We start from the raw sequence: 14,657 nt of genomic DNA on the forward strand, positions 1-14,657 counted from the left end.
GAGCTGTGCAGATCTGAGTTCCCACCTGCTCTGTGGGGAGGGTCAGAGAAATGACTGTGTGGTATAAACAGGATGGATTGAGGTTTGTTCCCTCCAGGCACTCAGAAAACCCCAGCACGTTTTACTCCACTGCCAGCTAGAGCAGCATCATGTCAGCTCTGGGAAACTCTGAAGTTTGTAACAAACTTAAGAGCTTAAGAAGACAGACCAACATTTTTCTGTGCTGCTTTAATGCTATATTTATAACTAAAATGTGTTAATTACCAGTGAAGTCCCTTCTTGCTGATTGCCAGTTTAACCTGCGCTGCTGGAAACAGTGAGAAATTTGGCTTTGGCAGGGCTCTTCAACCCTGTGAGGCTTATTTATTTAAATACATGGTTTTAATTTCATCTCTAATGAGCTGCTCATTCTGTTGTTGAAGGTTTTGGTGCCAACACTGCTGGAAATAGCTTGTTTGGAAATAAGCCTGCGACTGGGACTCTGGGCACTGGACTTGGAACAGGGTTTGGAACAGGTAAGCAGTTTCCCAGCTCATGTCTGGGCAGCTCCAGCCCTCAGGCTGCAGAGCAGTCCAGCCTGGGCGTTGCCTGCAGTTGAGTTAGGAAAGGCTGGCCATGTTTGAGCTTCAAGCCAGGATGGCTCAGGGCAGCTCCAAGGGGAGCTTCTCAGCACAGTGCCAAGTGGCCTGGCAGAAATTGGGCATGACTGCTGGGGTCCTCTGTGCTCAGAGCCTCTGCTGCCTGCAGCATCCCCAGGCATGGAGGGTGTTTCCTGCAGTCCAGTAAGGAATTCTTTGTTGTGCCTGTGAACTTGTCAGAGTCAGTGGTGACTGACAGTGCCCTCTCTGTCACAGCTCTGGGGGCAGGACAGACGTCCCTGTTTGGGAACACGCAGCCAAAGCTGGGGGGAACGCTGGGAACAGGAGCGTTCGGAGCGCCAGGATTCAACACATCCACAGCCACCCTGGGCTTTGGGGCCCCTCAGCCTGCTGTAGGTGAGTGTCCATGAGCCTGCTGCCTTGGGCCCATGTGCCTGAGCACAGGAGCACTCCCTTCCCAAAGGGTTTGGAGTGACAGAGCATCTCCTCGGGGCCACTTCTGTTCTCAGTCACAGTGCAGACCGTGTTAATGACCCTTGTTCTGCTAGCTATATGTATGGTTTTAAGGAATTCCAAGTTGCTTTGTGTGCCCAATAATTGCACCCCTTTTAGAGCATTGTCTTGAAGATTTGTAGATTTCCCAAATTGAATTTGGGGCAGCAAGAATAGATGTGCACAATGAAAAGTAAGGGAAATGCAACATTGGATTTTTCAGTACTTCCAGATAGGAGAGGCCTAGAGGGCCTTTATTAACAGGAATGCTGTGCCTTTGGGACAAAAATAAGACCCAGTTGTCTCCAGCTCTCCTGCTGACTTCCTGCAGACCCTGACAATAAGCTGCTGTTCTGAGATGGTTTTGTTGTTCTTTGGGAATGCCCACATCTCTCCTGAATTTATTGGAATTAGAATTAAGCTGCTTTTGGTGGCATGAATGTTTTATGGGGTGAAGTCTTAGAGCATTTCAATAGGAATTAAAATAAAATGCTTTAAGACAGAGACAAGATTTAGAATCCATTGTAGAGGGGACTCTAGACCTGTATGGTTGTGGTAGCAGTAATGTCAAAATTCTCCATGAGGTGTTTTCCCTGCCTACCCTTTCAGAAGCCAGCTGGATTAGTTGAATATTCTGGCAGGCCAGGCTCTTTCCACTGCTCTGTAGCTCTCTGTGCCCTCAGCTTTTCACCCATGAGAACTCAGTGAATATGGTTGGACACTCTGATGGAGGAAGGAGATGATCTGGGCGCTGCTGCCTGCCCTGGTTCTGTTCCCGGAGCTCTAAAACTGAAATGCTGCTCCTTTTGTAGCTCTGACAGACCCCAACGCCTCTGCAGCCCAGCAAGCTGTCCTCCAGCAGCACCTCAACAGCCTGACCTACTCCCCCTTTGGGGACTCCCCACTCTTCAGAAACCCCATGTCAGACCCGAAGAAGAAGGAGGAGGTGAGTGCCCATCAGCCCTGAGCTCATTTTATGGGTGACAGGTGGAATTGCTTGGTCTGTGTGCACTCCTCATCACTTCACTGCACACTGAGCAGCCAAGGAAGTTGCCCTCTTGCTCTCCCAGTGGTGCAGTGGCTTTTTACCCTCCAGGACACAAAGGGCTTTGTTTTATCCCAGTGGAAGGTACCTTGCCTGTGGCAGGGGGGTTGGAAGGGCATGATCTTTAAGGTACTTTCCAATCCAAACCATTCTATGATTTCCTGCTTTTGCCTGCATCACAGCCTTGGCTGTGGAGTTCCTGGGCTCCCTGCTGCTGATTGGGAATAAAGATGGATCGTTGTCAATGCTTGGAAAATAATTGTAGTGCTTTGCTTAGGACATCCCTGAGAGTCTTTGAGAAACCTTTCCCTGTTGCTTTGTTCAAGAGATGATAAAACAAACACTTCCCAGGCTTTTTAGGTGGTAGGGGAGGTTCTGAGTGTCTGCTGCCCCTGGGCAGGTTCCAGGGGCTGGAGGGGAGTCCTGCCTGGCATCTGGGAGCCCAGGGTGCCCAGGGATCCAGGCTGATGGCTGGGGCTGTGCATGGAGCCCAGGGTGCCCAGGGATCCAGGCTGATGGCTGGGGCTGCCCGTGGATCCAGGCTGATGGCTGGGGCTGTACATGGATCCAGGCTGATGGCTGGGGCTGTGCATGGATCCCAGGGTGCCCATGGATCCAGGCTGATGGCTGGGGCTGTACATGGATCCAGGGTGCCCATGGATCCAGGCTGATGGCTGGGGCTGTACATGGATCCCAGGGTGCCCGTGGATCCAGGCTGATGGCTGGGGCTGTACATGGATCCAGGGTGCCCATGGATCCAGGCTGATGGCTGGGGCTGCCCATGGATCCAGGGTGCCCATGGATCCAGGCTGATGGCTGGGGCTGTACATGAAGCCCAGGGTGCCCATGGATCCAGGCTGATGGCTGGGGCTGTGCATGGATCCAGGCTGATGGCTGGGGCTGTGCATGGAGCCCAGGGTGCCCATGGATCCAGGCTGATGGCTGGGGCTGTGCATGGAGCCCAGGGTGCCCATGGATCCAGGCTGATGGCTGGGGCTGTACATGGATCCCAGGGTGCCCATGGATCCAGGCTGATGGCTGGGGCTGTACATGGATTCCAGGCTGATGGCTGGGCTGTACACAGAGCCCCCTAACCTCGGTGCAATTATTGCTTCCCTTTGCTTACCACCCCCTTTGCCTTTCAGGGCCCTGGGCTGGAGCACCCTAGCTCTCTGTCCCCATGCCTGAGATTGCCAACTGTCCCTCTCTCTGTTCCAGAGGCTGAAGCCAACCAACCCAGCAGCCCAGAAGGCCCTGACGACCCCCACCCACTACAAGCTGACCCCCCGCCCTGCCACCAGAGTGCGGCCCAAGGCCCTGCAGTCAGCGGGCTCAGCCAAGTCCCAGCTCTTTGATGGGCTGGATGATGATGAGCCCTCCCTGTCCAATGGAGCCTTCATGCCAAAGTGAGCGTCTCTTTTGTCTCTGTGTGAGAATCTTCTGGAAACTCCTGCGTATTACCTTGAATCTCATGATTTTGTGCTCTGGTTCATATTGGAAGAACAATAAGTTGTCTGTAAGGCTTCACTAGAACTGTTTTCTGTAGAGGAGGTGAAAAGGTTCAGCTTAAACTCTTAAGCTGTAAAATGAGGTCAGCCCATGATGGGAAACAAAGCTCCTATAAAGTCATTGAGGAATTCTAACAAGGAAAGCTTGCACAGGGCAATACTTCCTGCTCCTGAACTGGGAGTGTCAACAGGTTTGCTCATGCCCTAAATATGGAGGCAGATTTCTGGGGGTTTTATACCAGCCCTAGTTCTGTTTCAAATCTACAGATGTTTCTGTGAGAAATAAATCATGGGTCTGCCCAAGTAATGCTTTGGGTTCAGTTTTTAGGTGCAGCAGTGCCTGTCATATAGAAAAGGAGTTTGGAAAGATTTGAAGTTGAGTCAAAACAAAGGGCTAATGAACCTGCCCTTGTGGGCCAGATCTGTGTTACTAGAAAAGCTGATTTGGGAAACAGGGAACACTGTGGTTTGCTGAACTTGGACTTTGAGCCTTTCACTGGCTTGTGCTTTTTACACCTCTATATTAACCAGAGCCTTGAATGGAATTCCCCAAAACATTTTAGGATCTCTTATAGGAGACTTGATATGTCCTGGGTGTGGGAACAGTTCTTAGAGCTGGTTCCTGGCCCTTGGAGCATTTGAATTAAGTACAAAGTACACATGTATGCAGTGGATAGATCCAAATTTCCCTTCCTTGGTGTGTTGTGTGTTTAGGAAGAGCATCAAGAAGCTGGTTCTGAAGAACCTCAACAGCAGCAACCTGTTCTCTCCCGTGAGCCGAGAGAACGAGGACCTGGCGTCGCCGTCGGAGTACCCGGAGAATGGGGACAGGTGAGTGAGTCACCCTGCAGGGCTTGTCCTCAGAAAGGCAGACTGGTTCTGCCTGTCCCTGAGTTACTGCTGGACAGCTGTCCCTTCTTCTCAGGGCTGTCACTTCACTGTTCATTGATAGCAGTTGACCTGCTGCGAGATGCATTTCCTCCTGCACTAACTGTGTGTTCTTGCTGTGTGGGCACTGCCAGATCACCCCACCCAAAGTCCAGGTCAGGGAGCAGGAACTTAGGTTCTGGATGAGTCTCTCTTCCTTGCCTGTAGCAAGAAACCAGGATATTCCTTGGGGGAAGTGCTAAGCCTGACTCTGAGGGGAGAAGAACCTCTGCTGGTCAGTCCTCAGAGATGTGGGAATTGCAAGGGAGCTCCACTGATCATCATGTCTCATATTTCTATTTTCTATATATGTGTTTTGTACAGATTACAATGAGGAGCCTCTAAGGCTATATCCTTCCCCACCCAAAGCCAGAATTCTAACCTCCTCTAAAAAACCTGTGGCCATATTTCAGTTGAACTCTGATTTTTGCCTTGGATTTGTTTTAATCAGAGTCTGGAAAAAACCTGCCCAGCTGAGCATGTTGATTTTATTGAAAGCTACTAAAATAAGAGCTGCTGTGGGAGTGAGGTCACCCTGGCCCTGTGGGCAGAGGGTTTGGAGCTGTGGGGTTGCTGTTACACTCCTTTTGAGGCTTGTCTCCAGCCTGAGCTCCCTGTTCCACTCAGCTCTGCACAGGGCACAGCCTTAGTCCCCAGCCTGTGGGGACTGTCCCAGTCTCACCCCTGTCCTTGCTGTAGTGGGAGCCTCAGTGGCAGTCAAGCAGGAGCAGAGGGAAGGGGAATAATCACTGTCACTGCAGTTGGTGTGGTCCTGTTTGCTCTTTGTTTGGAAAGAGCAGAATTTTAATCATAGAATCAGAGAGTCTCCTGAGTGGGGAGGGACCCACAGGGGTCACCCAAGTGCAGCTCCTGGCCTGCCCAGGAATGCTGGTGTAAGTCCCTGGGAATGAAATAATTCACATTCTCCCTCCTCTGCCCAGGTTCTTTCTGTCGGTGCCTCCTGAGGAGAACCACAGGCAGGACGGGGAGCGGGAGGAGGAGGAGGAGGCGGCCCACGAGGTGACCAGGTTTTACACCAACCCCATTGCCAAGCCCATCCCGCAGAGCCTGGAGGGCAGCGGGCACAAGCCCCACGCGGGCGTGGACGACACCATCGTGGCGCTGAACATGCGCGCGGCGCTGCGCAACGGCCTGGAGGGCAGCAGCGAGGACGCCTCCTTCCAGGAGGATTCCCTGCAGGAGGAGTGGGACAAGGAGATCGAGCCTGGCCTCCAGCGGCATCCTGCAGGTGAGCCTGGCAGGAGCAGCATTGCATGCGATTTGCTGCTCTTTGACGCCCTCAGCTTTTGCTGCTTTCCCTCCTCCTTCTGCCAGAGTACAAATGTTGCTTTTCTTACCAAGTGCAGAAATTTTATCTGCTGAGTCAGTGAGCATTGAAATTTTATCTGCTGAGTCAATGAGAATTGAAATTTTATCCTCCAATTTTATATCACGTGTGTTGGAGTTTTTTAAACTTGAGAAGGTAAGTGGAAAAGATTTGTTAATCCTCCCAGGTAATACTTAGGTGCCATGTAATGAAACTGGCAGGTGACATGTGGAGAAGAAATGTCTGTAGACATTTTGGAGATGCAAAATGCTTTTGGGAAATAGGAAGATCATTAGACAAATTAATAGATGAAGAATTGGAGCCTGTTAAGTGTAGAAGAAGCTGCAGTTTGGTCAGCAGTGCCTGAGGCCCCAGGCTACTAAAGCTAGGAGGGAGAGTGCTTCCTTCAAGTGTTGATACATTTGCAATTTTTCTTCTCCCTGCACACCTTCTTCCTTCCTGTTTGCACACCTGCTGCTCCCTGGCAGATGCCTGAGCAGAACCTGCCAGGGCACTTGGTTTAAATGTGCTCTGGAGGCTGTGGAATGAAGGTGTTGTGGTGTCTGTTTGCTTTGGGTGCCCTGATTCTCAGTTCCTCTGAGGCTTCCAGCTGTTCAGGCTGGCAAAAGAAATGGGATAACAGTCTGGGAATGTTGATGCCTTGCTGCCAGCCCTGTTCTCAGGGAGCGTTGTGTTGCAGGGATTGTCCTGACACGAGCTGGCTACTACACCATCCCGACCCTGGAGGAGCTGGCCCGGCTGACCAACGACAGGAAGGAATGTATCGTGACAGACTTCACCATCGGCCGCACGGGTGAGACCCCAGCCTCCCTGGGCTTCACCCTGACCAGGGATCCTAAACTGCAGAGCCTCAGCTCCAAACCCTCAGTCTGGCTGTCACCAGTGCCCTTGCTTTGGGAGCAGTTGGCATCAAAGTTTTGTAGGATTCTAGGATAAAATAAATCCCAGTATCTCAGACTGATTTGGTTTGGGAAGGGCATTAAAGCTCATCCCATTCCATGGGCAGGGACACCTTCCACTGTCCCAGGCTGCTCCAAACCCTATCCAGCCTGGCCTTGGACATTTCCAGGGATCCAGGGGCAGCCACAGCTTCTCTGGGGCCTGCCCACCCTGCCAGGGAACAATTCCTCACTGCCAAGATCCCACCCAGCCCTGCCCTCTGGCACTGGCAGCCATTCCCTGGGTGCTGTCCCTGCAGGCCTTGTCCCCAGTCCCTCTGCAGCTCTCCTGGAGCCCCTGCAGGCCCTGGCTGGAGCCTTCCCTTCTCCACGTTGAATATTCCCAGCTCTTCCAGCCATTTGATATTGGTGTCAAAGTTGATATGGCTTCTCCAGAGTTTTCTCATGGGGAAGGAGATGTTGCTCTGCTCAGGGGACAGGATGGGGCTGGGTGGGGGCAGGGGGAGCACAGCAGGAATGTGGGCTCTCTGGCACATGACTTTTCACAGTTTTAATTGTGACTTTTCACAACTTAATTGACCTTTTCACAATTTTAATTGTGACCTTTTGGGTTGTTGTGCAGGTTATGGATCGATTTACTTTGAAGGAGAAATAAATCTAACAAACTTAAACCTGGATGAGATTGTACATATCCGGAGAAAAGAAGTTATTGTTTACCCTGACGATGAAAAAAAACCTCCCATTGGGGAAGGGTTAAATAGGTAAGTGTTAGACAAGGATGAATTTTAGAACCCTGACAGTCTGCTGTGCTCGCAGGCTGCAACCAGGAGACAAATCCAAACGGTGCATTCAGTTTACAGCGTCAATGAGTTACTTGAGGTTTCTGAAGCACCAGTTGGATTTAAGAGCTGATAGGAGTTTACCTGGCCGGGGCTGTGCCCTGCTCAGGTTCCCAGCCCCTGGTTCTGAGCCCGTTGTCCCTTGGCAGGCGGGCTGAGGTGACCCTGGACGGGGTGTGGCCCACGGACAAGACGTCGCGGTGCCTGATCAAGAGCCCCGAGCGGCTGGCCGAGATGGACTACGAGGGCCGGCTGGAGGCCGTGTCCCGCCGGCAGGGCGCGCGCTTCAAGGAGTACCGCCCCGAGACCGGCTCCTGGGTCTTCAAGGTGAGCCAGCCTGCAGCTCTGCCCAGCCTGCAGCCCTTCAGCATCCCCAGCTCAAAGCGTTCCTGACCTGGGACAGCTGTCTGGAGTCCCTGGGCTCTGGTGAGAACCGTCCTCACCAAAGCAGCTCCTCAGTCCTGGCAGCGTTCAGGGTCGGGTTGGATGGGGCTTGGACCAACAGACCAACCCTACTAGTGGAAGGTGCCCCTTCCCATGGAATGAATGAGCTTTAAGGTCTCTCCCAGTCCAAACCAGTCTGTGGTTCTGTGGTGAAAACCGTGGCCCCCAACCTGCCTAGAGCAGGTGGTTTTGTAATGCCTATAAGCAATAACACATATGAAATGATACAATTACCAAGCACTACAACACTGAACTGTCATCCCAGAGTCTGCGACAGCTGATAAACTTTAAAACAACAGCCTCTGTAGAGAGGCTGAATTTGTTGCAGGTGTCCCTGCAACAAGAGTTGTGTGTTAGGACACCGGTATAGGGCACAGTTACACCTGCCCAGTGTTCAGACCTTCCAGAAATTTCACTGCCAAGCTGTGACACGTTTGTCCTTCTCCTTAACACAGGTAGCACACTTTTCCAAGTACGGCTTGCAAGATTCTGACGAGGAGGAGGAAGATCATCCTTTAAAAGTGGACACCAAGAAGTTAAAGACCACACCTGTGCCACCCCCAGGGCACCTGCCACCCCAGCAGATGGCCCTGAACGGCAAACCAGCGCCCCCGGCTCAGGTAGAAGGAGAGCAGTGACTAAAGGGGGTTGATGACACGGAATTTGGAGAATAGCTGTGCCTGGGAAGGGGGTGGTTGGAGTGCAATCTGGAGAGTGAAGCCTCACAGAAACTCTTCTGAGCTCTGCCTGAGTGGCTGCGTGTTGCTTTCCTTTGAGACACTTGACATTGCAGACTAAGGATGGGGCGGGGAGGCTTTCAACCCTTGTTTCTTGTTTGAATTCTAGTCTGAGTTTGGCAGATTTGCACCTCTTCTGGAACAGCCCTTGTTTTTGTGACTATTAAATGCACGCCCGTAATGCCACCGCCGTGTGCTGCCTGCCTGGACAGTGATGCTGTGCACTCAGTTGCCTTTACCACCATTAGTGTGCAAGACTGTCTGCTTTCCATTTTAAGAATGTGCTCTATTTTTATTAAAATAATACTTTTTGTAAGGCTGGCTATATGCTGGCTTCATAAACATATTTGTGTTGGATGTGACTGCTTTAAACCTTTGCAAAACATCCTCAGTGCTGGGCCCATCTTACACAGGAATGTTTGACCCACAGGCAGTGTTTGATCTAGTTCACTGGGAATACCAGGAGCCCAGGTGGGCAAGAGGCCAATGGCCCCTGCCCCTGGGCTGTCCCAGCCATGGTGTGGGCACAGCCCCAGGGCAGGGATTGTCCCCCCTGGCCAGGGATTGTCCCCTGTGCTGAGCACTGTGTGACACCTCGAAAGAGAGTGTCCAGTTCTGGGACAGAGAGACCTGGAGGGGCTGGAGCGTGTCCAGGGCAGGGAATGGAGCTGGAGCCCCAGGAGGGGCTGAGGGAGCTGGGGAAGGGGCTCAGCTTCAAAGGGGGCTCAGGGGGGACCTTGTGGCTCTGCACAGCTCCTGACAGGAGGGTGGAGCAGGAAATGACCTCAGGTTGTGCCTGGGGAGATTTAGGTTGGATATTGGGAAAATTTCCTCCTGAAAAGGGCTGTCCAGCCCTGGCACAGGCTGCCCGAGGCAGTGGTGAAGTCACCTCCCTGAGGGATTCCACAGCCTGTGGATGTGGCACTTGGGATGGAGTCAGTGCTGGCCCTGGCAGTGCTGGGGCATGGCTGGACTTGGTGGGCTCAGAGGCTTTTCCCACCTCAGCAGTTCTGTGTTTCTGACACAGAACTCTCCCTGGTACCCAGTGTGAGTCTCTGCTGACCATTTGTGTGGTCAGAGCTCTCCAGGCAGGTGATCCCTGATCCTTGTTAGCAATTCCAGAAGCACCATCTGCTCCCTGGGCAGAGCATCCTGCTGCTGGGGCAGGCTGGGGCTGCCAGCTCTGCTGCATTCTGCATGGAGAATCCCAGAGCAGTGGCCAGCTGCTGCTCCAGCTCTCCTGGCTCCTCAGCTAATTAACACCCACTCATGCATCCCTCTGCTGGAGTGGATCCTTAATTATTTGCATTTTGAGCTGCACACGTGGCTGCCCAACAGCATCACTACAGCTCCCCTCCCTGCTTCATGTTCAGACTGGGGGACCAGAGCTGGGGTTTTAAACACTCAGGAACACTGGGAGTATCACTGATATATTCAAATATTCTTGCACAGTCCAGTGTACTTAGCAAAAACTCCTCCAGGTTCATTAACCTCTCTAACTTGCATAACATTAACTTAGGTTTTAATTTTGAAATTAGGAAAAACATCATTTTCCCAAAACCCTAAGGAACATCATAGCATCACTTAAAACATGGCGAACTCTTGGTGTAGAGCACATCTGGTAATACTGTTATTTGGGCTATCAGATGCATTTACTATCTAGACTTGGTTTTTGCTTTGTCCTCCCTCACTAAGTTAAATATTAATGAATTTATTAATATTGCAAGGGAACTTGCTGCATTAAAGCCCAATGAAGGGAGCAGTGAAACTTGTGTGTTTGTAACCATATTTTGACTTGTAAATCTGTTCCACACGTGGGGCCAGGCTCAGATTCTGCATCTGCTGCTCAGTTCCATCCTTACAGCCCCCCACAGGTGATTTTATCTCAGCTGAGACCCTTCACCCCATCCTGGCTGGTTCTACAGAGCTAAGCCCAGCCTTGTGAACATGCTCCTTAATTCCTGAGCAGGATTCCCAGGACACTCCCTGCCTAGGCTTCCTCACTCCTGCTTTTGCATCACTTCAGTGCTCTTTACTGTGTTTTTTCTGGGAAGCTGGAAGCATGTGGCTTTCACAGGACACAGAGCTGAGTCATGGGATGGTTAAACTAGAACCAAACCAGTACAAGGGAGCTCAGGTCCCACGGAGCCAGCTGGGCAAAAGTACAGCCCGTGTGAGCAGTTAGCCATGGAATCATGGAAGGGTTTGGGTTAGAGGGACCTCACAGCCCACCCAGTGCCACCCCTGCCATGGCAGGGACACCTCCCACTGTCCCAGGTGCTCCCAGCCCCAGTGCCCAGCCTGGCCTTGGGCACTGCCAGGGATGCAGGGGCAGCCCCAGCTGCTCTGGGCACCCTGTGCCAGGGCCTGCCCATTACAGTATCCATGTGAAATGCAGATCTTTGTGGAATGTAGGCTCTGTGACTGGAGTTGGTACCACATGGGATGGGTCTGGGAGGAGGGGAGGGAGGCAGGCAGGACACGCAGAGCTCTCCCTTCGCTGGGCACGTGAGAACTGCACTGCTGAAGAACAGTTCCCTGAACTGCATGGCAGAACTGGGAGAACTCCAGGAGGGCACCGCTGCTCTGGGACTGCTCCTTCCCTGGCACGGCACACCCTGAAGGTTCTGTGTGTCCATCCCTGCCCTTGGTGTGCAGCCTTGGCAGAGCCCACAGGTGCTGCTGGGAGCCCTGGCTGTCCTGGCTGAGCTGTGTCTGTGGGTGTGACCTGGCCTCTGTATCCGCAGCCCCTGGAGCTGGAGCAGCTGGGCAGGCTGGTGGAGCTGGACAGTGACATGGCAGACGTCACCCAGGAGCCAGCCCAGGAGCCCTTGGCAGAGGATGCCCTGGCCGAGGAGCAGGAGGCAGTGCCAGCGTCCACGCACATCGCATCCACCCAGGGCATCAACCCCTACGTGCTGCAGGTCAGTGTCCAGCCCTGCCCCTCTCTGGGACACGGGGGGAGCACCTCTCAAGGATGCTTCTGCCTCCCCAAGGGAGGCAGGTCAGTGTCCAGCCCTGCTCCTCCCTGGGACACAAGGGGAGCACTCCTCAAGGGTGCTTCTGCCTACCCAAGGGTGGTCACACACATCCCATGGAGTAGGACTGAGCTCACACACCACACCTCTGTTCTGGGGAAAGCCCCACACGTGGAGAGCTCAGTGCTGACAGGGAGCACCTTAAAGCCAGAGTTCAGTTTCCAGAATTCTGGGAGCACTGGGACAAGCTGAACTGATACCAGAGCAGCTGCCTTGAGCCCCTTCTGCCTTGGTAGAAAAAAACATTTTGGGGTAACCGGTCTTGATTTGGGGCTTGGTGTTGATGCTTTTATTTTACAGTAGCACAGAAGATTTGGGTTGAGGAAAACCATAAAGCCCATCCCATCCCACCCCTGCCATGGCAGGGACACCTCCCACTGTCCCCAGTGCCCAGCCTGGCCTTGGGCACTGCCAGGGATGCAGGGGCAGCCCCAGCTGCTCTGGGCACCCTGTGCCAGGGCCTGCCCACCCTGCCAGGGAACAATTCCTTATTGCCAAGATCCCAGCCAGCCCTGCCCTCTGGCACTGGCAGCCATTCCCTGGGTGCTGTCCCTGCAGCTCTTTGTAGTTTTTGTGGAAGGACAGAACCTTGAACACTTCTGGGCTTCTCCCTGTAATGAGAAATAGGCCAGAAGTTACTCCTTAAGCTGACAAACAGCAGACAGAGCTGAGATCTAAGCAATCAGGGTTATTGTGGGCTGTCACCCCCATCCCCAGTGAGTCCTGTGCACTGATGATGTAACAAGTGGTTGTAAAACCTCATCCATCAGGCAGCAAGCCTGAGCTGTGCCTCCACTGTTCCTTGGAACGTTTGCATCGTGGCTGTGTTGTTTGGTCATGTGCTGCATGTAGGAGTTTTTTTGGGTGGGAAGAGCTATTTTGATGAGCTTAGTGAGCTGCAGCTGATGTTCTGAGGGATTGCTGATGTTCTGGCTTGGCTTCCCACATCCTCAGATCATGAAAGCTTCCTTGCTTGCTGATGATGACGACCTGGATTTGATCCTGGATTATCCTGGGAAGCAACCTGTCAAGATAGACACTTCCCAAGAGATCTGCTCCCCAAGGCTTCCCATTTCAAAATCACAAGGACAGAAAAGACACTCAGGTATGGTGAGAAACCACAGATTGTGTGAAGAAAGGTGAATTTTAACATGAACAGGAAAAATCCTGGGGTCTGCAGCAGTTCCTTCCTGCCACTCCTCCCTCCTCTGCTCATTCCCTGCTCCAGCACAAGCCCTGCCCTGAATGCTCCAGTGCCTGGAGCACCTCCTCACCTCCTCTGATGCTTGCACTGATCTTTTCCCCTTTTTTTTTTCTTTCTTTTTTATTCCTGGTTGTGTGGATTTTTCCCCCTTTTAAGATCTCCCAGAGGCACCAACTTTGCAGCTTGCTTTGGAGGTGGCCTGTGGTGGCTCTGCTGTGGGCACCAGCTGTGCCCTGCACAGGGCAGCCCCTACCAGATTCCCCCACTGCCCAAACCTTGCCCCTTGCACTCAGTGGTGCTTTCCATAGGGATGTTGAGGAATACCTCTGGGAACAAGCAGGAAGGTGCTCCCTGATGTAGGAAACCCATTAATTTAGATCTGTAAATCAATTCAAAGCTCACATGACTGGCAGGGACAGCCCTGAGGTGCGTGTGAGCCCTGCTGATCCGTGTGCCACCCCACTTCTATTCTGATATCCTGATTCCAGCATTAAATCAGGGACTTCTTTGGGAATGGCCCAGTTTGGGGTGGAGCTGTGCCTTTCCCCTTCCTGGGAGCACCCCTTGTGTGCCTGTGGGCAGGGCTGGAGGGTCAGTGGGACTCAGCACTGCACACAGTCACACTTAGCTCCGTGTTCCCATCACACCATCCAGGCCTTTGCCACTGGCTGTTCTGGGAATTCCTGAAATCCCTTCAAAGCCCAGAAGTGCCCTCTGAAATACGGCTGCCCTTCCACTGAACCGTTCTTCCTGCTTCTCCCCATCAGCTGCTGGGCTGCTGCAATCCAAGTTTGCCAGTGTCCTTTCCCAAGCACCGGGTGCTGCCGTGGCAGATGCCAAGGGCCCCAGGACTTTGGACAGTGCCCCCTCTGCTGCTCTGTGGTCACCGCTGGCCTCGGCCTTCGCGGTGCCCGCGGCCGTGCCCGAGGTGCAGGTGAAGACAGTGGGGGCCCGCAGGCAGCGCGGGCTCGTCCCCCTGGAGAGATCCATCACCTATGGGAAGGGGAAGCTCCTGATGGACATGGGACTCTTCATGGGCCGCTCCTTCCGCGTGGGCTGGGGCCCCAACTGGACGCTGGTCAATTGTGGAGATCAGCTGAGCGGCTCCGGTGAAGTGGAAGATGCTCAGCTGGAGCCCGTGGAATACGGATTCCTGCCCACTCCCGTGGCTCCCAAATCGTGAGTAGTGCTTCCCTTCAGGATGGATGGGACAGGCTCGCTCTCCATGGCTGGCAGAATCTGCTGTTCCTTCTGACAGGCAGGAGTGGTGCAAGATGGGGTTAGCCATGGAGATCTCCTTCATGGCCTTTCTCCTCAAAAATATCTCTGTTAAATCCTGGAATAGCATAGTAAGAGGATTTAGTTTTTCTTTTGTATCAAACAAATAGCACTGTCACCCAGCACAAGGTTAAAGAGAAGGTTCAAAGTTGTTGTCCAGAAAGCTTCCAGTCTCTTGGTTCTCCCTGAGGACATCTGCCCTACCTGAGGAACTTCTAGTTCAGCTTTTCAATTCCCAGACACCTTCATGCTACCTATGCATCCAGCAGCACATGGGCCTTTAGGGTCTCCATACCTGA

At 52.9% G+C, this 14,657-nt stretch overlaps 1 protein-coding gene across 3 annotated transcripts in view; it reads left to right on the top strand.

The window, feature by feature from the left end:
- The window catches only part of NUP98 (nucleoporin 98 and 96 precursor), a 37,370-nt gene that overhangs the window by 12,262 nt on the left and 10,451 nt on the right, over positions 1-14,657 (top strand). For all 3 annotated transcript variants that reach the window (XM_066545606.1, XM_066545608.1, XM_066545607.1), the window contains 13 exons: positions 423-515; positions 855-995; positions 1,904-2,037; positions 3,355-3,542; positions 4,359-4,475; positions 5,513-5,820; positions 6,599-6,712; positions 7,441-7,579; positions 7,807-7,984; positions 8,557-8,721; positions 11,586-11,762; positions 12,831-12,981; positions 13,848-14,259. In XM_066545606.1, coding sequence (XP_066401703.1) covers positions 423-515; positions 855-995; positions 1,904-2,037; positions 3,355-3,542; positions 4,359-4,475; positions 5,513-5,820; positions 6,599-6,712; positions 7,441-7,579; positions 7,807-7,984; positions 8,557-8,721; positions 11,586-11,762; positions 12,831-12,981; positions 13,848-14,259 — 2,317 coding nt within the window. The remainder of the gene's footprint in view (positions 1-422; positions 516-854; positions 996-1,903; positions 2,038-3,354; positions 3,543-4,358; positions 4,476-5,512; positions 5,821-6,598; positions 6,713-7,440; positions 7,580-7,806; positions 7,985-8,556; positions 8,722-11,585; positions 11,763-12,830; positions 12,982-13,847; positions 14,260-14,657) is intronic.

The sequence above is a fragment of the Molothrus aeneus genome, chromosome 2, assembly GCF_037042795.1.
Source record: "Molothrus aeneus isolate 106 chromosome 2, BPBGC_Maene_1.0, whole genome shotgun sequence".
Lineage (NCBI taxonomy): Eukaryota > Metazoa > Chordata > Aves > Passeriformes > Icteridae > Molothrus > Molothrus aeneus.